General features: G+C 36.3%; 1 protein-coding gene across 2 annotated transcripts; it reads right to left on the bottom strand.

Moving 5' to 3' along the window:
* Positions 1 to 3117: 3117 nt before the first annotated feature.
* LOC114356286 (protein-glucosylgalactosylhydroxylysine glucosidase) lies at positions 3118 to 23261 on the bottom strand. 2 transcript variants are annotated; one of them, XM_028309373.1, is made up of 14 exons: positions 22950 to 23261; positions 20608 to 20939; positions 20225 to 20527; positions 20024 to 20124; positions 19822 to 19957; positions 19595 to 19742; positions 19050 to 19197; positions 18770 to 18860; positions 18588 to 18675; positions 17696 to 17893; positions 15980 to 16148; positions 14966 to 15137; positions 14184 to 14324; positions 3118 to 3633 (listed from the first exon to the last, which is right to left on the bottom strand). In XM_028309373.1, the coding sequence occupies exons 1-14, from the start codon at positions 23123 to 23125 to the stop codon at positions 3524 to 3526; spliced, it is 2313 nt and encodes a 770-aa protein (XP_028165174.1). In that variant the 5' UTR covers positions 23126 to 23261; the 3' UTR covers positions 3118 to 3523. The 2 variants fall into 2 exon arrangements, with proteins under 2 accessions (XP_028165174.1, XP_028165175.1); XM_028309374.1 differs by lacking the exons at positions 14184 to 14324; positions 14966 to 15137 and adding exons at positions 9193 to 9333; positions 9934 to 10105.
* Between the last annotated feature and the right edge of the window lie 2438 nt (positions 23262 to 25699).

Below are 25699 nucleotides of genomic sequence, written 5' to 3'. Positions count from 1 at the left end.
CGGCTGTACCTATACAATTGTGAAATACTAAAAATACTTCGCACGTTCCTCAAAGTATGTTTTGAAAATATTTTGATAATGTAAGCAAATTAGTACAAAACCGTTTACATTGTTATTGTACCAGGATGTTTAGGGACAATGCATAAATATAATGAAGTACATAATATTATTCTGTTGGTATTTTATGACTTATTACTGGAGGTAACATTATAGCCGTTTTCCCTTATTGTAACTTTATATTACAGAACATTGTAAAGCTCGTCTCTTTGAAATAAAATGTACAAATATTAAGTTTACACTGCGTAAACCTACGCATAAATAGTTACTTAAAATAAATTATGTACTTATTTTCACTTATCTGTTGGTGCTAGTATCACTTAATTAACATTTAAATTAGTTATTAACGCTCTGATAAAGCCCAAATCTCATTATGATAGGCACTGTTAACAAGCTATAAACAACAAGAAATAATGATATAGGTACATGAAATTTTAAATTGCCTATGTTTTTAACAACGACCGCACGTAAAGTTACCCACTGGCATCTATGTATTTGTAATAAAAGATATATTGCAACAAAAATACAATTTTAATGAGCTGTAGACTTCGTATCATGATACACTTTCTGAATACAGATCTTTTTAAAATATAATACTATGAAATCACAAAAAACAGCTGCATTATATTAAAGTTCATACAGATTGACCAAAATGTATGAAACAGCAGATTTTTTTTGGGATTTAGGAGTTTGTCCCATAGTGAAAGTTGTTTATATTCATCCTGTAAAAATATCAAGACGGTAAAAAAAAGAATCCAGTATTTTCAATGACTCAAACTGTATACCTATACAGTTAATGTATAAATTGTTATTAAACAGTGACTTTGCCTTTAAGTACGTATTGTTTTCACCTCTACTATTTTTGTATAACAGTTATCAAACTGCAGGTTATCGTCCGGCGTAAGTTAAAATAATAAAGTGGCATGATTGATAAAAAATATGATTACAATGTAAAATTCAAACGTAGGTACTTTATTGACACCAAGTTTAACCTACATTTCATAGAATTACACGTGCAGTCAATACTTGAATTATCAGGTGTTGATCATCAAAATTGTATGATAAGGGTATGAATCATTACAGTTTTGCTATTCAAGCATCAAAGGTCGTCGGCTTACAATAATTTTGGCTGTGTCATTACCCGACTGCACCAGAAAGAGGGTTATGTATTTTATGTCTGTGGACTGATACGAGAAACACGGGCCTTACATTTTTTTAAAATCATAATATAATATTGATGGCAAGTTGTTTCTTTCTTTTAAAACATTAGAGTACAAAGATTGTCTTTGGAGAATTAATAGTTTTAGCCTTTAGGACGTTTTCGTCATTATAAGAAGTAAGCAACGAGGAAAAATTTCTGGTGATTTAATATTTTTTGGGTTGATTTTAGTCGAGAAACTGTAATCTATGTGTTTACATGAGCTACAAGATTCCAGAGACGAAGGAATTCCTCAAAAATGTCGTTTTCTAACTTGATCCGAATAGTAATCGAACTCGTGAGCTAAAAGACCCACTCTACTCAAGGCAATCTACTACTCCATTGGGTCGCATGCATGACGCAAAACAACTCACAATAGTGATGTTTCCTGGGTCAAAAAGCAAGAGTTTTAATTAGTCCGTCAGTTAACTTATCAAAAAATACTCTACACGTATTTTTCACTTTTTCAAACTAATGAAAATTTAAAGAGATAAAGCGCGCCAAAGTTCATAAGAAGAGGCCCGTGACGTCAATGCTTGCATAAAAGTGCCGCACGTTGTGACGTCGTGCGGAACTTCAACGCACCATAACTATGTAATTATTTGTTAGATTGACAAATAAAAAAATATGTGTTCAATATTTTTTGATATTAAACATGACGAACTAAAAAATTTTTTTTAGGAAACTAGCCCTACAGAATACGCACGTGTATTAACGTCAAAGCTAATACAGCGTAGTTATGCACAATTTCGCAATGGTCCATTTGTTTTTTGTTCGATCAGATTTGTCGCGGTTACGTAATGTCAATAATTTGCGAGCTAAGTGCCATTTGCACCGGTTGTGTCAAGTGCAACTAACTTTTTTGAGGTTAATTAATGTACAGTCGAAAACATAAGAGATTTTTTGGACTCTAATTTTGTTGCAATATAACTTATTAAAATTGCATAAGATGCCAGTGTTTAGGTAAAGTAACGAGAAACAATGAAAATGAAACTCTTGTATATTTTTTATTTTATACATCAAATTAGCATATTTATTTATGGTTTTTAATAATATCCGTAATTTTACTTAATTCTGAATCTACAATCACCAGAAATGTTTTATATAATACGAATGTCTTTGATATTATTATTGTTGTTTGTATAGAAAAAACATCCTTAAGTCTCTAAAATGTAATATAAGTCTGTTTCAACTATCCTGTATAAAAGTGTATAATGATACCTAAATTATTACACTAGCTATCACAATATTTATTATTATTTATGAAAAGTCTTCGTGATACTGATTCTGGATAATAAGTACAATTTTGGGTACCTTCTTACTTAATTCCTTATCCCATTTACTCATTTTTTGTGGAGGAGTAAATCATAAATCTTTTATATGTTAAGTACAATAGATTGTTGTGGCATTTCCTAAATGATATTAAAAATGACGTGATGTTCATATTTTTGTAAGTACTTTGTAAATAAATAAACTAAGTATATTTAATGTCAAAATATGTTTTATTTTTATTAAAAGCCCTGCCAAGAAAAAACATTAATGAAATAATAGGTATGTAGTAAAATGACAACGCGTTTATAATATTAGACTAGACTTTATTATTTCTTTTTCATGGACACATTTATATGACACAATTTATTTAGGAATACATACTTACAAGAAGTTTTTTGATAGTTGACAAGACAAAAATATTATACCTGTCTACATTCAACACACTTCTTTTTTTAAAATTTTAAATAAATTAACAGTTAATTTTTTTTAATAAATTACAGCAATGATCTCCCAAGGGCTTTCGTAGTACACCATTAATATAATTTTGTGTAGAAAATCAAAATTCTTAGTTTGATTTTTTTACTTTAACATCGACGAATCGTAAAAGCTAAAGAACAGTACAGTCAGCGTCAAATAGTTCATGACAACCAAAGTAACCAAAAGGTTCGCAACACGTTTTGTGACATCTGAAATAAGATGTGTTATCAACTCTTTGGTAATCGACCCTCGCGTATAAAAATTGGTCTAATGATCCCAGAGGTGAGCCCAAAGTGAGGTCTATTTTCGAGTCACATTTTTTATTGTACATGTTAATCGTTTATTAAGAAATTAAATGTGTTTTTCTTTAAGGATATTTATTTGGCTTTCAAATAACACCAATATTGTTGGGGCACCATGATTGTGTCAGTAGAAACGAGTTTTCCTGTAAAACGTAGGTGGGCCGATTTTTGTGATGACCAGTGTATTTGACGCTGACTGTACCTTATAACTGCTATACTAAGAATCAAAAGGTCGCAAGTAGTTCTGTCCTATAGTATCGTCGGGCAGCTTGCAGTCCTTCCATTGAGAAGCGCGGATCGTGAACGGACCCTTGCCGGATAGAGTCACTGGAAAAACAAATAAATATTACATACCAATGTGAAATCAATTGTTTGCATAGTGTAAAAGTTTTAATTGATATAGATAATTGATTAAGGGGGTGCNGGTCAAGCTGTAGATCCTGGCTACACAGGAGTTGCAGTGGTGGGAACGAGAGGTGGGAATAGTCCCGTATCCACTGCGGTAAGAGTACTCAATATTATTCATGATAATTCATGCTAAATCATGTATTTCCTCCGCCATTTTCCGCAGTTTGGCACCTCACGTCACATCATTTTACCGAAGTCAGCCCTATAGCTTCGGCGCAGTGCCGATCACTGACGTTTGTCAACAAAATGGTGCTTGACTATTGAGGCAGGCTAAATTACACCATATTGTTAATGACATTGAGCATACATTTTTTTAAATACCTTCGCGAAGTAAAACTTCTGTACGTAGTACTTATTATTCTGTGGTACTACGCAAGCAATGTAAACTGTTTACATTATGACGTCTGCAGCAATGTGTTCTGTTTTTGGGCATATTACTGCGACACCGGCCCCGCCCCCTTTTCACATCTCCCTTTAGTTTCTGTGATCTGTGGGTTGTGTTGACAACTTTTTGGCCACTTTGGGTGGCACGAACTATTTGACGCTGACTGGACATAAAGAAGCCAACGGCAACTGGCGCCAATCTGCACTGAAATTATTTATTTTGCACGTATATCATCATAAATAAGATTCTTCAACTCTCTTCTTGAAATAAATCTTTTTTTAAATCTAAGTTAAGTTGCCAGCTTTGAAAATTGCACACATTTTGATGTCAACTGAAATATTAAGTTGTTTTTATGAAAATCAATGTTTTAATGCAATTTTTAGGAGACATTTTTAGTAAGTTTTTCGCACAATTTTTTTTATTAGTTTAAGGTGACTTGTATATTTTTAGCGTAAATTATATAAAAATAAATTTACTTATTTAGTGTGTAGATAGTGAAACTTTTTTTTTATTTATGTTGTTATTTAAATGATACTTTTAACAAAACTTAGTGAGCATTTAAAGTAAATAATATGTATCTTTGTAAATAACGCGCGTCAGATATATTATTATGTATTATTAATATTGCTACGTTTTGTTTCGGTTTGTAATGTTTATATTGTGAGGAGTAAATTATTGGATTACATAAATTATTATAAGCGAACGGTACAAATAATGGTCCTTATGGGATTGTCTATGTAAAGTTGGAATTAGTGTTCGTTTGAGAGTGGCCAAAAATGTAAACTGTCTTCTGAAATATCTATGAAATATTAGCGGCCGCCCGCGACTTTGTACGCGTGGATCTTTTACCTCCTTGGGGTTGAATTTTGCAAAATCCCGTCTTATTGACACCTACGTTCTAAATGGAACCCCCATGCAAAATTTGAGACTCCTAGCACTTGTAGTTTCTGAGATTTCGTGATGAGTGAGTCAGTCAGTCAGTGTTAAGTGTTAAATTAAAGAGTTAAGTGATAGAAGTGCCCGTTTACAATTTTGACTACCTCAAACGGATCTTAAAATTAAGTGTTTAAATTCGCAACGGCTCAATATTTGTAAGTCAACAAAACGTTGGAAAAATGTTTTGAATATCATCTTCCGTGATATTGTTTCACACGAGGTCATTGTTTCTTAATAATAATATCAAAATAAGTTCCTCTTTTATCTAATTTTTATCTCAAAAACGCGTTTTGTGGTTTTTATTGAAAACAATAGGGTATTTGCCAACACCAATCAATTGAGGTACTTTTTAAAACTGTCAAAATGAGACTTCCCATACATTTTGTATGGCGATTACAACACAATTCTATTTCTGAAAACCCAAATAGTTTTCAAATAACCATAAAATAAGATTATCTTTGAAATAATAAATAGTAGGTACGTCAATTGATTTCGCGGAAAAGTGTCATCATAATTTGTTTGCCATATTTTATGGCAGAGACGGTTTTGTCAGCTCATAAAAAGTACGTCAATGACGACAACTACCTTCATTTTGGGTTTTATAGTCGCGTTATGCAAATAAATTATCAAGCTTTTATGTACGAAAACTACGTGAAGAAGTAGCATATTGGTTTCTGGGAAAAGTACGTTTTTACTTGTATTGAAAAAAAACCTTTACTCATACTTTTAGATAAATTTTTAAATATTTTTTATCCCTGACTGTACTGTATAAATTCTAAAAAGAACTACCTACATAGCTAATGTTAGCAGCATTACTAAACTCCCAAGAATCTTTATATATTTAAACAAATATAATATATAAAATATTTTACACAATATAAAATGTATATAAAATTATACTTAAGTAAAGTAAGATTTAATGTTAATGAAATGAAGAACACCAAATTTTTAGGATAAAATATAAATGTTTAGATATACATAATATAAATGAATGTGAATGTATAATTTTTCGTGTATGACATTATATTGTATAGTTGTTGTAATTCCGGATGTGTGTTGCGGTAGCTCGTCGATTTTGACTTTTTGTGTTTTGTCCAAAAATACTTATACTATATTTTATCCCTTTTTTCATTTACCGGGAGACATAAAAAAATCACAATTATGTTTAAAAAATTAAAGTCTTATCGCTAAGTTATAAACCACGTCTTGACTTATGGTTCTATGTCCCCTAGATGGGGCAGAGGGCGTCCACAACAGTCCTCCATCTCGTTCGGTCTTGAGCTTCTCGCTTGATCTCGCTCCAGGTCTTGCCGATCTTCTTCGCCTCGTCCGCTACAGTGCGCCGCCAAGTTTGCCTGGGTCGACCACGTTTGCGTTTTCCTTGGGGATTCCAATCCAGAGCCTGCTTAGGGATGTGATCGGGGTCCCTTCGGAGAGTGTGGGCAATCCAGTTCCACTTTTAAACCACGTACTTAAGGATTTTATGTGCGGTTTAAAAAAAGTGAAAAGTATCGTCTAGGACTCTAGGATAATAAAAACAAGAAAGTCCAAATAAAATTTGACTATCAGTAAAGGTAACTAGGTAAAGAAATTCGGTATTTTGCACTTAGTCTTGTAGTTTCTAATTTTGAATTGCGTGGTGTTTGACTTTTTTGCACTGGTCATATACAATATTGTTTCATAATCAATTGTGACTTGAAATATTGTTTTTCTCTTACTTTTCTAACCTCGAGGTCTTAAGTTCCATTCCCAAACGGAGCACAGAAATGACCTGATACATAGCAGCACAATTAAAACGCACATTTTTTTATTTTCCGTCATGAATGAAGTTAAGCAGAAATATAATAATTTTAATAAATGCTATACCGGCTGTTGGGACTGTCACAGCAGTCTCAGTACGTGTGAAACAAAAATAAATGTAAAAAATGTTTTTTTTTAATTAGCAATTTATTGAAATGTCTTAATTAACGAGCTGCCTGCTACCGAGACACGAGTGTAATGTACCCACGGATATCTTCTAATATATTGTGCGTTTTTATCCATTTGTATATCTGTATGTGGTAAATTAATAAACTGATGATGGTAACACCGCCCGACTTTATCTTGACGAAACCCTTTCCCACATTATTTTGTATATTTTTTTAATATGAATGAAACCTTTTTAATATACAGGGTGGCCAAAACAGTGAGGTCTAAAAGAAAAATTTAGATTCCTTACATCAAGGTGTACCTAAATCACCCCCATGTATATAATACGATTGTGCTTAGTTTAGGAGATAGAGTTAATTTTGTGATATTTTAAAATTTTATGACCTTGTAGGCTTTAAACATTTTTATCTTTTTTTTGGGTTGACTTTTTTCAGATTTCTTTTTTCGACAGATTTGTTATTAATTGCAGATGTTTGAAAAAAATAATCAACTTCCTATCTTTGATTTAAGATACAAAAGTTTTGCTCGAAACATTAAAATTATGCTTTTATCAGAACACTATCAAATTTTCAACTTAAAAGTTTAAGTAAAAAAAAGAACTTCCATAGGTCCAAAACCATTTTAAAAACTGCGCCGATTCCTGAACATTCATAATAATACAAAAAAACATGTACTTAATGGGCCACTATTTCCTGTAATCGGTCCACTAAAGTGGNGAGTCGCTAAAAGATGACCGCAAGTCAGGGCGGCCAGATTTCGCCATTAACGAATAAAATAATGAAAATTTAATTAATCTTGCTTTAGAGATCAGCGAATTAAGCTGTGACAGATAGCTGAAGCCATAGGCATTAGCAATGAACGTATTGGCGATATTTTTCATACTAATTTGCACATGAAATAGGGGTGCGCGCTATGGGTGCCAAAAATGCTCACGCCGCTCGACAACCAGCGTCGAGTCACAACTTCGCAGGAGTTTTAGGACATCTTTGGCCATAATCCTAACAATTATTTTTCTCACATTATTACTATTGATAAGTAATAAATCCGGCAGTACGATGTAGAGTTAAATAAGAGTCAATGCAATGGATTTAAAAGGGAAAACGTCGCCGCGGAAATTCAAAGTGGAGCGATCGACACCCAAGCTCATAGCCACTATTTTTGGGATTGTGGAGGAATTTTATTCATTGACTACCTATTTAAAAAAAAACTACAATAAACGGAGATTATTATACTGTAATGTTGATAAGAGTGCGTCAAGTGGTTGTTGAAATATTGAGAGGCAAACTGGCGAATGGAAATCTGTTATTGCAAGACAATTCGCCCGCGCATATGGCGCATAATGCATGGCTTGCCTCGGGTAAAATTGGATTTCAAGAAATTAATCACCCACCACACAGTTTAGTCCGAATCCTTAGCTATTTTGTCTAATTCTCAAATTGGAAAAAAGACCTTCAGGAACGAAGATTTTTGAGTGACAAAGAAATTAAGGCGGCGTTAAAGGCTCATTTCGAAGGCAAAGATTGCGAATTTTTTTTCAGTGGGTTAAAAGCTCTTTTACACAAATGTAAGAAGTCCGTTGTAGTAGAGGGAGATTAAATAGGAAAAAATATTTTTTATACTTTTCTATCGGCATTTTTAATACCCTAGGCTCAAAACTTTTCAGCCGCCCCTCGTATATACCAATGTGAAATGCAATGTTTGCATAGTGATAAAAGTTTTAATTGATATAGATAATAATTGATTAATGAATCCTATCTTTTCGAAAAACTAATAATATCGAAAAGCTTACTTCGAGAACTATTCATGAAAACTTAACTTATCCCAAACCTATCTTTGATTCAAAGCCTAACTAATCGAAAACCTAACTCGAAAACCTAACTCCAAAACCTAACCTACCGAAAACCTAACTCCAAAACCTAACCTAACGAAAACCTACCTCCAAAACCTAACGAAAACCTAACTCCAAAACTTAACCTAACGAAAACCTAACTTCAAAACCTAACCTAACGAAAACATAACTCGAAAACCTAATCTAACAAAAACCTAACTCCAAAACCTAACCTTACGAAAACCTTATTTCAAAACCTAACTCGATATCAAAATCGAAAATCTATTTTAACGAAAACCTTAGGTAAGTCAATAAATCCATGTGCCCTGAGGAAAGTAAAGAAGGAACTGTTTCAACGTGAGTACCTACAATTTAAAAATCGAATAGTATAATTTCATACCTGTCATTCCAGGTAGCAGTGTCACGTTGTACCGGCCGTTGTAGAACACCAAAGGTGATCCTTCGTCCAGAGAATTCACTGTCAGTGAAGTGCTCTTCACTTCGATTTCTAGCGTCAGGTTTGAACCGAGGTATTTTATGCCTGTAAGTTAGCATTTCCCAATATTATCGTCAAGTTTTTCAGATGTTTTTTTGAAGGTACTTATCATTATCATCATTTCATCATAATCGTCGGCCGTTTGGTGTAGTGGTTCAAAACGGATACTATGCCGAGAGGTCCCGGGTTCGATTCCTGGCCGGGCAGAAATTGAAATGATGAATTTTAATTTCTGTGACGGGGCTGGGTTTTTTCTATGTATAATAATAATGTGTATGTATTTACAAAAAAAAAGAATTTAAGTATGTATATCCGTTGTCTAGTACCCATAGTACAAGCTTTGCTTATTTTGGGGCTAGCGGCGCAGTGTAAAATGTCCATGTCCATTGTCCAAGGATATTTATTTATTTCAGCCATACGATGCTGCTGCTACTGCTACTGCTGAACATAGGAATTTCCCAACAATTTACAGATTGGCCGGTTGTTACGCAGCCTCATTTTCCTTTCCCATTTAAATTTTACTTAGCAAAAGAAACCTGTGACTTCATTTATTTTGTAACTTTAATAAACTATTGATGTTAATTTTAGTTAATGCAAACTAGTTAAGGGCTATGATTTAGTGTTTTTGAGAATTAAAGAACCCACCTCGGACTCTAAACTTGGTGGCTTCAGGAGGCAATTGAGGCCTGGTAATCTCCAGTCTATCTAGATAGACTCGTACCCCCGCGTAACCAAAGACTAGAGTCTGTAAGAAACCCCCCATCCCAGTGAAGAAATTCACGGCCCCAACATTGGGCCTGCGAAGCTCGGTCCACACCTGTAAAAGTAGAGTTATGTGTGTATTTTGCTTGTGTTAAATTGTGTTTTGTTAAATAAATGAACAAATAAGTAAATGACTTAGGCTGGGCTGCACCATCTTACTTTAACTTTGACAAACGTCAAAAATCTGTCAAACTCCATACAAAATACACCGGTTATTGTTATAGTCACGGTTAAAATAGGGTGGTGCAACCCAGCCTTAGTAGGTTTGTGGCTGAACTCTACTTTGGTAGCCCAACTGGGATGATATTTTATTGATAACTAATTGGATCTTTGAGATGGTTTCATTGTGTTTATAAAACTTATCCTTCGAAACTGTGAACACTAGTTTCATACGTCAGATGCTTTAAGATACAGTAGCTTGTCTCTTTCTTCTCTCTTCAGACATTCTCGCATTGATAGAATCGTGACGTTTGAAGGTTAAGGGAGGTTGAAAGGAAAGGATTACAAATCTAATTTCCCTTTGCTCTCCTAATCTTTTGGGTGTCGTTTAATCAGTCTTCTTACCTTAAATGGTTCTCTCACATATCCCAAGTAGCTCTTGTTAAATAGTTGAGCTGCCCTCAGGTTGTCTTCCAGATCCAAGTGTCCAATGGTGTGCATGCTCCACGTCATAGCAGGTCCACTACCACGCGTTACCGACTCGTAGTATGAAAGATCGTTGACTCTGGTAGTCCTGAAAATGAATTAAGTCCATTTGAACATCTAATTTACCCGGTACCTATAGTACCCAGTACTTAGTGTATCGTAAAACTTAAATATTAGAACTATGACAGGCTCTGGTTAGGGCGCTCTCTAACCAGGCTCTTATTTGGGGTTAATCGGGCCAGTCCTGAATACGTTTTGGTGTTGGGCTGATGATAAAAAGGCTTTCGTAGCCATAGTGATGTCTTGGGAGTAGATTGAAAATTTTCAGCAGTCATTAGGTCTTTGCTGCCCTATGTTCAGTGGGTAGTTATTACAGACTTTTTCACACAAGAGACAAGGCGGCGCAGGACCGGTGGTTGTCGAAATCCTTGGGAGACTTATGTCCAGCAGTGGACATCACTTGGTTCAAACGAACAACGGCAATATTCTTACCTGTTCATCGGATACTGTAAGGGGAATCCCAGTAGCACCACGTCAGCTTGCTTGATGCTCTCCCCTCTTCGGTATCCTTGGAACTGCGGGTGGTAGTCCAACTCCTCGTTGTAGGGTAGCGAGAGGCTCCACGCGATGTCGGCCCAGTGGTCTGGGTCTTTAGCCATGTAGTAGGACTTGCAAAGGCATGCGACGTATCTGGAAATTGAAGAAGAGTTGCAAGGATTGTATCCGTCAGATCATTATCAGATCCTACTTCTGCAGAGGTCTCCTCTGACCCTCTTTACTAGAGGCAAATGGAGCGTTTATCCTGAACACCCCATACCGCTTAATCCAGATGGGTTGAGGAGTCATCATCACTCAGATAAAGGTATGAAATCAAAATAAAAGTTATTGATTGTCTTTTGTTAGGTACTTACTGCGCCAAGTATAGTGAATATCCAGCGACTACGTTTGTGAATGCAGAATTAGTAATATTGCTGTGATCTTCATCTGGGCCCATCACATCTGAAAATATACAAAAATCAATGGACCACTAGTCTCCTATGAATATCCTAGTCTCCTATTATTATGCCTTACTGTAATAATTATACGTATTATTTTTTACGTGGTAAATTAGTTTGTAATCTTACTCACTGGCAATGTCATAGAGTCCTGTGTTGTAGTTGATAACTGCTCGTGATGCCCAAAAATCAGCAATATTGGTAACTATTGAACAGCCACCGTGCTGAAATCGACAGAGTAATCTATAACAACTCAACCAATTACCTACTATAAAAAAATATGTTTTAGGCTGTACGTAGGCCAAGATGAAGTATAGAGCAAATCAGTTCAGTAGTAATTATAAAACAAAAGGTATCCAAAAATTTTAGAAAGAAAGAAAGAAAAAATAATTTATAATTGTTTTTGTTACCTTCAGCCAATCCTCGTCTCTTGTAGTGGCTAAATACTGTCGTACTGCGAAGGAGATGCACCCTGTGATGTGCTGCTGAAACTCAGCCACTTCAGGGCAGCAAGGTTGAGTCACCTCCACGCCTGTGTAGGCGCTTTCCCATGGGTATCTGGAAATGGTACAAAATTCAGGAATTAACAACCACATTTCGACCCAATAACATGATAATATTTACAAAACCCACACTATCCTTTGAAGGTAGTTTTGTTTGTAATTTAATCAATCATTAGCAATGTTGTGTCATTTCAATACACGTAAGTATGCTCACAGGGTTGCGATTTATATTCACCCGTATTCACAAACATTACTATGAGGTCTCACAGTGCGCGTAGACGCACAGGGTGACACACGAACCAATCTCAGAGCTCTATTCAACGCTGTGCGTTCGATTTGCTGCTTCACTTAAGCAAGCATCGTTTGTGAATACGGGCGTTAATTACGTCTATGACGTCTATCACGTAAAGTATTTTTTACGCGATTAATTATATGAGTAAAGTGTTATTTAGAATTTTACCTGTAACCTTTGTTCCCTGTTAATTTAGCGAGCTGTGCAGCTACATACGCGTTGTCTAGCCGATACTGCAGCAGAATCTTCGCGTATTGAGGATACATCAGAAGAATTGATGGGAACATCCACATTTCAGTATCCCAGAAGTTGTGCCCTGGAAACGGCAATAGAATTGGTAATTTGTAGGAAATGTTTTGATCTATAGAATCTAGGGCATATTCTTCTTTATATTTATTTACCTTCATAGTCATCAAAGGTGCCACCTCTGGCGAGTCCTGTAGGACTCAATCCGAAGTACCGGTTCAAGGGTTGATGAGATTCCTCCGAAGGTAGCGAGCTCAGGAAATAGTACCATATCCCGTTGACTATTTTGGACTACAAAAATATGTTAATATAATTCGTGGTGTTTCTTAACAAAGTTTATTCTTGAGTGTACTCTCACCAGATTCAGATTTCCCTCGATGTCAAACCCAGACTGGAAGTACAACTGATGCCAAGGTTCCACATGCTTCTGGTACAACTCTTCGCCATCCTCCTGCAATACTGTATACGCATGTATTTTATGTCAAAGCTAATAGCTACTTCAAGTAATGTTTAATCAAAAAAGCATTTACAAGAAAAAGGATAAGAAAAATATACAACACCACCAACCTTGTAGTAGCTCTTCCCTAGCGATTGTTTTGTTATTGTCTACAGTCATCGCAAACGTGAATACCCTGGATCCATGCTGTGGGACCACCAGGTGGTCTGGCACAGATGTCCAATAAACACAAACATCCACAGGGAGTGGCTGGTATGAAGGATCCTCGGTCTCTTTCGTTTGCCCACAGGAACTCCATATAGTTCGGCCATCGTATATTTCGGGAATCGGGTCCTCAAATGTTATATCATTGCTTGTAGGTCCAGGCATTAGTTTTACGGCTATCCAGATCTCGTGATGCATAAAGTTTGGATCTGTAAAAGTGCAACAAAATCATCATAAACGCCTGAAGAAATGGTTTAGCAAAGTTGCGTAAACGTGAAACAATAGATACTAACCGACATGGGGCTTAGAGACTACTTGAATTTGATTCACTATAGCTCTGGTATAAAACCTATGAGCGTATATCCTTTGGGTAACAATTGATCTGTCTCTGTCTACGCGAACCTTGAAAACGCCGTCTCTTGTGTCTAAACTATAAACTGGCTTAAAAGGAAAATGGGTCAATGTAGAGTTTAAACGAATGTTGGCGTAGCCAGGTATTCTGGNACCTGTACTATTACTTATTCTGTGACCTAACCTAACGAAAACATAACTCGAAAACCTAACCTAACGAAAACCTAACTCCAAAACCTAACCTTACGAAAACCTTATTTAAAAACCTAACTAAAAATCTATTTTAACGAAAACCTTAGGTAGGTAAGTCAATAAATCCATAATCCATGTGCCCTGAGGTAAGTAAGGAAGAACTGCTTCCACGTGAGTACAATTTGCTATACAATCTGTTTTTATTTTAAACATATTTTTTACAGTAGGTATTTACTATAATTTCATACCTGTCATTCCAGGCAGCAGTGTCACGTTGTACCGGCCGTTGTAGAACACCAAAGGTGATCCTTCGTCCAGAGAATTCACTGTCAGTGAAGTGCTCTTCACTTCGATTTCTAGCGTCAGGTTTGAGCCGAGGTATTTTATGCCTGTAAGTTAGAGTTTCCCAATTCGTTAAGTTTTCAGATTTTTTTTGCTTAAATATTTGTTATCATTATCATCATTTCATCATATTATCGTCGGCCGTTTGGTGTAGTGGTTCAGAACGGTTACTATGCCGAGAGGTCCCGGGTTCGATTTCCGGCCGGGCAGAAATTGAAATGATGAATTTTAATTTCTGTGACGGGGCTGGGTTTTTTCTATGTATAATAATAATATGTATGTATTTACAAAAAAGAATTTAAGTATGTATATCCGTTGTCTAGTACCCTTAATACAAGCTTTGCTTTCTTTAGGGCTAGCGGCGCAGTGTAAAATGTCCATGTCCATTGTCCAAGGATATTTATTTATTTCAGCCATAGGTACGATGCTGCTGCTACTGCTACTGCTAAACATAGGCATTTCCCAACAATTTACAGATTGGCCGGTTGTTACGCAGCCTCATTTTCCTTTCCCATTAGCAAAAGGAGCCTGTGACTTCATTTATTTTGTAACTCGACTCATAACCTATTGATGGCTATTGATGTTAATTTTAGTTAACGCAAACTAAGGTTTTAGAGCTACAATTTAGTGTTTTTTTAGAAGTTTGGTAAATCTTAGTTTATGAAGTTTGTCTATCCAAAGAACCCACCTCGGACTCTAAACTTGGTGGCCTCAGGAGGTAATTGAGGCCTGGTGATCTCGAGTCTATCCAGATGGACTCGTACCCCCGCGTAACCAAAGACTAGAGTCTGTAAGAAACCCCCCATCCCCGTGAAGAAATTCACGGCCCCAACATTGGGTCTGCGTAGCTCGGTCCACACCTGTAAGTGTAAGTAGAGCTGTGTTAAATTGTATTTTGTTAACCTCTTACCTACGGGAGGCGCCTATAGTTGCCAAGTAGTCACTTCTCAATACGGGTGGCATCTATTGTAATTTTGGCAAAGCCAATACCAAATCACGGTTTATGAAAAAAATACTATAAAATTGCAAATTAAGTGTAAAATGCGCTTGTAATTATGAAACTACATTAGTTGCAGAATAAAATATTCCAAATTTCAATACCGTAAGTCTCATAAATTTTAAACTATCTTGTGATGTTAAGTGGAGCAAGCAATTTTTTATAGGTTAAAATACCCCGTATTGAGAGGCGAATTTGGTTTTCAAGGGCCCGTAGGTAAAGGGTTAAACAAGTAGGTAAGCAAGTAAGTAAATTGACTTTACGCCCGTATTCACTATGAGGTCTAACAGTCCGCGTTCACGCACAGGGTCACACACGAACCAATCACAGAGCTCTATTCAACGCTGTGCGTTCGATTTGCTGCTTCACTTAAGCAAGCATCGTTTGTGAATACGGTGTTAGCAGGTTTGTAACTGAATTCTAATTTGGTAGCCCAACTGGGATGATATTTTATTGATAACTAATTGGATTTTCGAGATGGCTTCGTTGTGTTTAAAAAACTTATCCTTCGAAACTGTGAACACTAGTTTCATACGTCCGATGCTTCAAGATACAGTACTTGTCTCTTTCTTCTCTCTTCAGCCATTCTCGCATTGATAGAATCGTGACGTTTGAAGGTTAAGGGAGGTTGAAAGGAAAGGATTACAAATCCAATTCACACTTGCTCTCCTTGTCTTTTGGGTGTCATTTAATCAGTCTTCTTACCTTAAATGGTTCTCTAACATATCCCAAGTAGCTCTTATTGAATAGTTGAGCTGCCCTCAGATTGTCTTCTAAGTCCAAGTGTCCAATGGTGTGCATGCTCCACGTCATGGCAGGCCCACTACCACGCGTTACCGACTCGTAGTATGAGAGATCGTTGACTCTGGTAGTCCTGAAATTTTGATTAATGTCCATTTGAAAATTAGCTCTACCAGAAACTTTTGTTTAAAGCATTCATTAGGTGACATTTGTTGATAAACACTGTTTATAAACTGTTCATAAACAATGTTTCAAAATGTTTCATCATCTCTGTAAACAGTTTATAAACAGTTCATAAACATAGGTGATGAAACATTGCTTACGATACATGTTGCCGTGCTCCCCGCTATGAGTGGAGAGCAAGTGTGGACGGCCAAGTTTCAGAAACCTGTGTTTATGGTAAACTTGTTTCACACTATTAGTCATAAACAGTTTAACAACAAATGTTGCCTAATGAATACATGGCTTAAACACCCGTCGCACGCTGGTTCAAGAAATGATAAAAATGGAATTAGCGATTTATTCACTTTTTTCGATGGTATCATGTGTAGAATGTCATAAAAAACGTTTTGTTTAAGTTATATTTTTCTGAGAAATGCGTAGTTTTTGCTATATTTCATGTTTTGTGTTTTATTTGTATGAAACGTTTCCTTCACGAGGCTCTTATTCAAAATGTTAAAGTTTGTTAGATATGACTACTTATAGGTTTTAAAGAGTCATACTAATAGAAGCTAATACAGTAACAACTTTGTCCCAGTGCGTCCCCGTTTAGGATATAAGTGATATTTTCTAAGGTACGAAAAAGTAAACAAAATATATTGAGTCAAAATCTCCTCTTCCTAATGAAGTTAAAAATTTACTAGCTTCAAATAATGATGAAACTTTTGAATTTATAGATGTTGATGATGATGTTGAATAATAAATGATTAAGATTGGAATGATTGTTAGCTTCTTTTTATTTTAGAAAATCAACAAATTATCATAAAGTTGCCTCATATCCATATATTTTGTTTACTTTTTCGTACCTTAGAAAATATCACTTATATCCTAAACGGGGACGCACTGGGACAAAGTTGTTACTGTATTAGCTTCTATTAGTATGACTCTTTAAAACCTATAAGTAGTCATATCTAACAAACTTTAACATTTTGAATAAGAGCCTCGTGAAGGAAACGTTTCATACAAATAAAACACAAAACATGAAATATAGCAAAAACTACGCATTTCTCAGAAAAATATAACTTAAACAAAACGTTTTTTATGACATTCTACACATGATACCATCGAAAAAAGTGAATAAATCGCTAATTCCATTTTTATCATTTCTTGAACCAGTGTGCGTCGTTTGTTTGTGATGATCTTCTATTGCCATTCAAAACTAGCCTCTTATTTGGGGTTAATCGGGCCAGTCCTGATTAAAATTTTGGTGTTGGGCTCCTGATAAAAAGGCTTTTGTAGCCATAGTGACGTCTAGTCTTGGGAGTAGATTGAAATATTTCAGCAGTCATTAGGTCTTTGCTGCTCTATGTTCAGTGGGTAGTTATTACAGACTTCTGCACACGAGAATAAACAGGTATGCCCTAATCAACAGCAAGGCAGCACAGGACCGGTCGTTGTGTTAATCCTTTGGGGAGGCTTTTGTCATCATTTGGTTGAAACGAACAATAGCAAGATTCCTACCTGTTCATCGGATACTGTAAGGGGAATCCCAGTAGCACCACGTCAGCTTGCTTGATGCTCTCCCCTCTTCGGTATCCTTTGAACTGCGGGTGGTAGTCCAACTCATCGTTGTAAGGCAGTGAGAGGCTCCAAGCGATGTCCGCCCAGTGGTCCGGGTCTTTCGCCATGTAGTAGGACTTGCAAAGGCATGCTACGTATCTGGAAATTGAAGAAAGTTGAAAGAAAGATACATTTATTACAATGGACATCACACAAATACAGGCAATTACATAGACATGACAGTGGCACATAATAATAAAAGAAGAAAAAATAAAAACAAGAGTAAACTGAGCAGTGCCACCCATTCACCAACAAGATGCCCACTGCAACGGGACCCCACTCAGCATATGCCGTGGCCCATGGTGACGAAGGCCACGGCGCTGGTTTTCAGTGTGCCCCATGCCGAGTGAGGGTCACGGACCATTGGTAAAATAAAAAATAAAATAGCTGCATAAAATTGTCTAGATAAACATACATAAATGGTAATATTAGTGCACAGATAAATACAAAAGGCGGGAAATCGGTAAGGATGATATGACTACGTTTATTAAGAATACTATTGAAAAGAATACTAATAAAAAGATAAAACTGTTTGTATAGGTGTGTGTGTAGTAATTGTGTTAATGTGTAATATTCGTAAAGAGTGACATTTGCAAGGATTGTATCCGTCAGATCATTATCAGATCGTACTTCTGCAGAGGTTTCCTCTGACCCTCTTTACTAGAGGCAAATGGAGCGTTTATCCTGAACACCCCATACCGCTTAATCCAGATGGGTTGAGGAGTCATCATCACTCAGATAAAGGTATGAACTCAAAATAAAACTTATTGATTGTCTTTTGTTAGGTACTTACTGCGCCAAGTATAGTGAATATCCAGCGACTACGTTTGTGAATGCAGAATTAGTAATATTGCTGTGATCTTCATCTGGACCCATCACATCTGAAGATGTTCAAAAATCGAGTATGAGTAGGTATTAGATGGTGGCCTATTTTTTGAGTTTCGTAACGAAAGTTCGTCATGTAATTTGGCTTACTCGCAATGTCGTAGAGTCCTGTGTTATAGTTGATAACTGCTCGTGATGCCCAAAAGTCAGCAATGTTGGTAACTATTGAACAGCCACCGTGCTGAAATCGAAATTAAACCAGTGTAATTTTGACAACCCAACAATATTACTGGTGTTACTGGTTGTAAGTACTGACTCTATATTTTCATGCTTAGTGCGTAGGCAAAGATGCTGTACAGCAGTATCAAACATTAAGGTATCCAAAAGCATTTGACATAAGGTACATAATTAATTTGCCTTTTATTGTTACCTTCAGCCAATCCTCGTCTCTTGTAGTGGCTAAATACTGTCGTACTGCGAAGGAGATGCACCCTGTGATGTGCTGCTGAAACTCAGCCACTTCAGGGCAGCATGGTTGAGTCACCTCCACGCCTGTGTAGGCGCTTTCCCACGGGTATCTGGAAATTATACGAAATTCAGAAATTAACAACCACATTTCGACCCAATAACATGATAATATTTACAAAACCCACACTGTCCTTTGATGGTAGTTTTGTTTGTAATTTAATCAATCATTAGCAATGTTGTGTCATTTCAAAATGCTCACAGGGTTGCGATTTATATTTACACCCGTATTCACAAACATTACTATGAGGTCTCACAGTGCGCGTAGACGCACAGGGTGACACACGAACCAATCTCAGAGCTCTATTCAACGCTGTGCGTTCGATTTGCTGCTTCACTTAAGCAAGCATCGTTTGTGAATACGGGCGTTAATTACGTCTATGACGTCTATCACGTAAAGTATTTTTTACGCGATTAATTATATGAGTAAAGTGTTATTTAGAATTTTACCTGTAACCTTTGTTCCCCGTTAATTTAGCGAGCTGTGCAGCTACATACGCGTTGTCTAACCGATACTGCAGCAGAACTTTTGCGTATTGAGGATACATCAGGAGAATCGAGGGGAACATCCACATTTCAGTATCCCAGAAGTTGTGCCCTGGAAACGGCAATAGAATTGGTAATTTGTAGGAAATGTTTGCATCTATAGAATTCAGTGTATTCTTCTTTATTTTTACCTTCATAGTCATCAAAGGTGCCACCTCTAGCGAGTCCTGTAGGACTCAATCCAAAGTACCGGTTCAAAGGTTGATGTGATTCCTCCGAAGGTAGCGAGCTCAGGAAATAGTACCAGATCCCGTTGACTATTTTGGACTACAAAAATATGTTAATATATTCATGGTGTTTCCTAATAAAGATTATTATTGAGTGTACTCTCACCAGATTCAGATTTCCCTCGATGTCAAACCCAGACTGGTAGTACAACTGATGCCAAGGTTCGACATGCTTCTGGTACAACTCTTCGCCATCCTCCTGCAATACTGTATATGCATGTATTTTAGTGCAAACCTTTTCAATAGCTAGTTAAGTCAATCAACAAAGCACACAAAAAAGGTTACAAAACTTAAATATTGTACCAACCTTGTAGTAACTCTTCCCTGGCCAATGTCTTGTTGTTGTCCACTGTCATCGCAAACGTGAATACCCTGGATCCATGCTGTGGGACCACCAGGTGGTCTGGCACAGATGTCCAATAAACACAAACATCCACTGGTAGCGGCTGGTATGTAGGGTCCTCAGTCTCCTTCGTTTGCCCACAGGAACTCCAAATCGTCCGGCCATCGTATATTTCGGGAATCGGGTCCTCAAATGTTATATCATTGCTTGTAGGTCCGGGCATTAGTTTCACGGCTATCCAGATCTCGTGGTGCATAAAGTTTGGATCTGCAAAAGTGCAACTAAATCATAACGCCTGGAGAAATAGTTTAGCAAAGTTACGTTAAAGTGAATCAATAGATACTAACCGACATGGGGCTTAGAGACTACTTGGATCTGATTCACTATAGCTCTGGTATAAAACCTATGAGCGTATATCCTTTGGGTAACAATTGATCTGTCTCTGTCTACGCGAACCTTGAAAACGCCGTCTCTTGTGTCTAAACTATAAACTGGCTTAAAAGGAAAATGGGTCAATGTAGAGTTTAAACGAATGTTGGCGTAGCCAGGTATTCTGGCTCGGCGACTTACGCCCTTACGGCCATTGTATAAGCCATTCATGTAGACTGTATCACTAAAGATATTGGTAGCTACATGCCCATTCCCTATGGAGGGCATAAAGCGGTCTTCACCTGGTAATCTGAAAGTTAAGATAAATGAAATATTTATTTATAAAAATAATCGTGTCATTTTAAAATATTTTCAAGTTCTGACATGCAGCGAATTCAATTTTTAACAATAATTAGAAAACTATCAGCAATTATGTTTATTGCAGTCGATATACATTTATTATGAAACAAGACTCGTCTAACGCAGTTATCGTTACCTCGTTAATTAATTCTAATCTCAAATCTAATTATAGCAGTTTCCTTCGGAGCTTGATTTCATCGTTGTGAGTCTTTGCTACTAATTCATAAGTAGGCGCTTCCTTAGTTTCTATTACGACGAGCAATACCGCTTTTAACAGATGTAATTACGGACATTCAGGAACCTGCGTGGCATTTTATTACTGTAGCCAATTAACGGAACCGTTAATAAACTAATTGAGATATAAAATGCAAATCCGTGGTAATTTAATACAGTTTAAGGGTAATGGTTGACGCTTTTTATTAATTTATCGCAATCATACAGATCGTGATGGCTGTTATAGTGATAATTACATGAATTACATTGAAATGTGTTGCCATTTAAGTTCTATTTACTAGTTACGTGATAATAGATAAGTCGGTGAAGCTCTCTACAATTCTACATACACTTTACTCGTAGTTCAGTGCATAAAAATACCTAATTGTTTTGTTTTGCACCATTGTGATATCCAAAATTGAAATTCGGCATTTTGTTATAGTTGATTAGAAAGAAAAAAAAAACATTTATTACAATTTCTGGAGTAATTACCTACCTACTTACCTACTTCTGAAGAGTCTACATATAAAGCGTTCCATTACCTTAATGAGTTCAACAGTCCGATTACTTTTAAATAATTAATACCTACTTAATTGTGTTTTAAGTAGTTCGTGCTCTAATTTCACAGGTCCGTATTATGCAGTCTGGCTTAAATTAAAGATAAGCTGGTTATAAAACGCATTCGAACATGACACTCCACCTTAATAGGCGAGGTCGTAAGTTCAATTCTCCGAGAAGGTCAGTGCAATTATGCAAGTAGGTACTAGCTGTGCCCGCGACTTCGTACGCGTGAAAACCCGTTTTCGCAACATTTTTCATTATTGCTCTGCTTCTATTGATCGTAGCGTGATGTTATGTTGTATAGTCTATAGCCTTCCTCAATAAATGGGCTATCTAACACTGAAATAATTTTTCAAATCGGACCAGTAGTTTCGGAGATTAGCGAGTTCAAGTAAACAAACAAACAAACTCTTCAGCTTTTTATAATATTAAGTATAGATAATGAATATACTCGGTCCCATTTTATGTAATGTTTAAAGTACTAATCGGCAAAAATTGTAACAATTGCGAACACCTTCCTTGAAAAAAGTAGTTTCTATTTTTCTTTTCGGTTTTCAAGGAATGGAAGCCCAAACATAGATTAATTAAATAGTTACTGGTTCAACTTTTAATAAATAATTTATTATTTGCATATTCTAACAACATTACTCTTGTGGTGCCTCATAATTACTTACTTGAGTAGGTATTTATGACTCTACCTTTAGTTGCTACTACTTGAAATCGATTTAGCAGAGACGGGCCATTTTTCCAATATGCATTAGCCATTAATTATATCTTAAGTTTCATCATCATCATCATTTCAGCCATAGGACGTCCACTGCTGAACATAGGCCTCCCCTAATGCTTTCCACGTTGATCGATTGGTAGCGGCCTGGATTGGATCTTAAGTTTAAGCTTCATTTAAAATTCTTTGAGCTAACGTAGTTCGATTAACTGTCAATTAATTATTATGTCGCGTTTAATAATGCCAAAGTAACAATGAACATTTCATTCATTAGTCGCAGGCTGATAATGATTAAACAATATTTTTCTTTAGCGTTGCAATGTTGTTGTTGTAGCTAGCGATATGAGTGAGAATAATAATGTGAACGAACTTTTAGAACGAATAACAGTTGAAAAATATTTATAGGAATAAAATTTAATATTTTTTGTAGTTCTTTACGCATGAAATGAAATAAAAACTTACGTGTAAGTGGAAAAAATGTGTGGATCATTGCTAATATCGTCAGTTTCTTCAGGCTGGTTCTCCACCAGGTAATGACTGGATCCCTTGGTACTGAGGACTATAACCACAATGGCCGCCACGCCTAGCACACCAAGCATGGCTGCTACTTGTTTATTTCGCGCCAAAAACTGCCACATTCACGCTTGTTTTTTTTTCAATCGATTTCACCGAGGAGGTCCGACGCACTGATTCGAACCAAAGAGGTCGCGACCGATAAAGTAATTCGAATATGTTTAGTCTGGACAGCGCGTGCGGCGATCGCAGCGTCACCTACGAGATTACGTCCCTCAGTGATGATGTGACACACTTTATTGTACTATTAACAATGATAATGTAGGGTCATCTCTGTCAGGAAATCCTTTATTCTCATTTAATATATTTTTCCATTATGCAAAATTCAATTCATTGTCATATTGTGAGGTTAAAAAAAATAAAACAATACTGAGTGTAAATAGGCTCTACTATGAAGTTTTTAATGACCAATTGATGTCGAAGGGGCATCCCTAAACATAGGTTTGGTCATCAGCTAATTCAATTGTCGCTTCCTCATTTTCTTAACTCGATATAGGGGAATAGACGTTGTTTGACGTGCTCGACAAGACAATACCAGGATCTTGAGATCAAGTGAATTAATTATTACAACCTGCGACGGTTCGACGAACTCAGGTGGGCTTTGGTCCGTGTGGGCTGGGGTATGTGCGCCAATGTTGGACGAATAAGGTTGGCAACTGCACTGGCAATTAATATTTGGCAACTTTATGTACGATGAACAATATTAAACGGCTGAAAAATGCATTTGGTTCAGATGAACCAAATGCATTTTTTAAATATTGACTCTACCATGCTGGCCAGATGGCCAGCATGGTAGAGTCATTCTTAATTGATTCTAGTTTTGGCAAACATGAGGCATGTATAGTATTTATGAATATGTTTTACTTTTGTAAGGTCTAGACTAAGTTTTTAGGAATATTATGGTTAGAGTTATGTAGTACCTGCCACTGGAACCAGAATTGACCGGAAAATTTGACAGTCCAGAAAATATTTATGCAGGCGGTCAACCGCACTCAAGTGTTTTAATGGAGAGTGGGAAGTGGACCATGGACTGAAGTTGAAATAAAATACCCAATGAAATTCTTTTTCTTTTTTAATAAAATAAAAAAAAACTCAATTAGAAAAAAGACAGAAAACTTACTAGAATAATTTAGAAATGGCGAAAATTTTTGTTTAGAAAACACGTCATAAATTATCAAGTTTTTAATGTAATATACTCCGTGTAAATCTAATTTAATTGCAAGAAATTCTTCTACAAAACTTGGTGCTCTGACATTGATGGCTGGTTATAATAATTCATGTTTTGAATGAAGTAGGTAGTGCGCTCGCGCATCAGACCGTGTACCTCCAGTCACGCTCTGGTACCTACTTCGACGCTTCCAATCCATTTGGAAACCGAATTCGGTTGCTAAACATGTCTATTGGTTGCCACTTGTCATTGTTTTCACTTTGTTTAACATTGGCCACGGTTCACTTGGTTTAGGGTTTCGTACATAGTTTCATAGCTACCTCAGAAAGATAAATTGAAACTTTTTGGGAGTAAATTGTAGATTTTTTGAGCGTTTTTTGGTCTCTATGCTTGCTAGTCTTGAACTTACTTAGGAACGCGAAAGCTGTAGGTAAAAAATGAATAAAAAATCAATTCATCAATTAGAAACTTGATAGATTACCTACAAGAAGCAAATAAGTAACACAAAAGATAAAACGAAAATAATTACAGAGATAATTCTATTTTGACTTTTACACACAAAAAAATACCAATTGGAATTGGTATTTTTTTTTCGTTATAATTGAACTTTTAAAAGTCTTCGCTTCTCAAACTTAATACATAACAACCCCAATTAAGAAGGCATGTAGGTACTAAGAATTCAGTCATGTACGTTTTTATTTTATAAATTTTCTGGTACTTATTATACTTCGACACACACAATTTATTCGTAAAACAATTGACAGTCCAGCGACTAATATTTACTATTGTAAAACTTTTAATCATAATTGGAAATCCTCGTAAGTTCCATCAATTAAATTTTTCCAAAGGCACATTAATTATGGGCAATTAAAAGAGCAGTGAGATATGATTTCTGTAAGACGGTGTCGTTACCCGCCCGGGTGGCCAGGCGTGACGCCCTCCGCCGCGCTCGGCTGGCGCGCGGTCACCCACCTTCAAGCACCAGCTTTGAGCAGTAGTGTTGGCAGTGTCCCGGTTTTCGTGGAAACCGAGACATTGTAACATTTTTGGGACAGGATTTCCCGGCGGGTACCTTGCTTCCCTAGAAAACATGACAAACGAGACAGTTTTATAAGATTTTGAACTTCCGCGTTCCATTTCGACTTAAATAGAAAGACAAGGGTCTTAACGCGATATTTATTAATGAGTTACATTATGTACTCACGGCTTAACGTTTCGGCTGCTATGCTGCAGTCGTGGTGGTCTATTTGTGACAGTTTTAATTCTGGAGTCGTTTCGTTTCAGCGTTCTGTGATAAGTTATCAAGACAATCCTGCTTTTTCACAACTTTTAATTGTATGATGCAAAACGCGAACTTAATGCTCTAGCATTTTTCAGTCAAACTTTGGTTAGACCAAGCAGAAATAAAGAGAACTAGAATTTATTATAATAGAGTATGTTAATAGTATGTAATTTTTAATTAGATAATCGT

The sequence above is a fragment of the Ostrinia furnacalis genome, unplaced genomic scaffold, assembly GCF_004193835.3.
Source record: "Ostrinia furnacalis isolate ACB-3 unplaced genomic scaffold, ASM419383v2 OfSCF2709, whole genome shotgun sequence".
In the NCBI taxonomy this organism is placed as follows: domain Eukaryota; kingdom Metazoa; phylum Arthropoda; class Insecta; order Lepidoptera; family Crambidae; genus Ostrinia; species Ostrinia furnacalis.
This window is presented reverse-complemented; position numbering and strand designations above follow the sequence as displayed.

Excerpts from the sequence above, each read along its gene's own strand:
- LOC114356286 (XM_028309373.1), bottom strand. The coding sequence starts at position 23,125 with ATGTGGCAGTTTTTGGCGCGAAATAAACAAGTAGCAGCCATGCTTGGT. Across the intron at positions 19,198-19,594 it reads ACGGGGAACAAAGGTTACAG|ATACCCGTGGGAAAGCGCCT; the intron begins GTAAAATTCTAA and ends TATAATTTCCAG. Across the intron at positions 18,676-18,769 it reads AGGACTCTACGACATTGCGA|ATGTGATGGGTCCAGATGAA; the intron begins GTAAGCCAAATT and ends GAACATCTTCAG.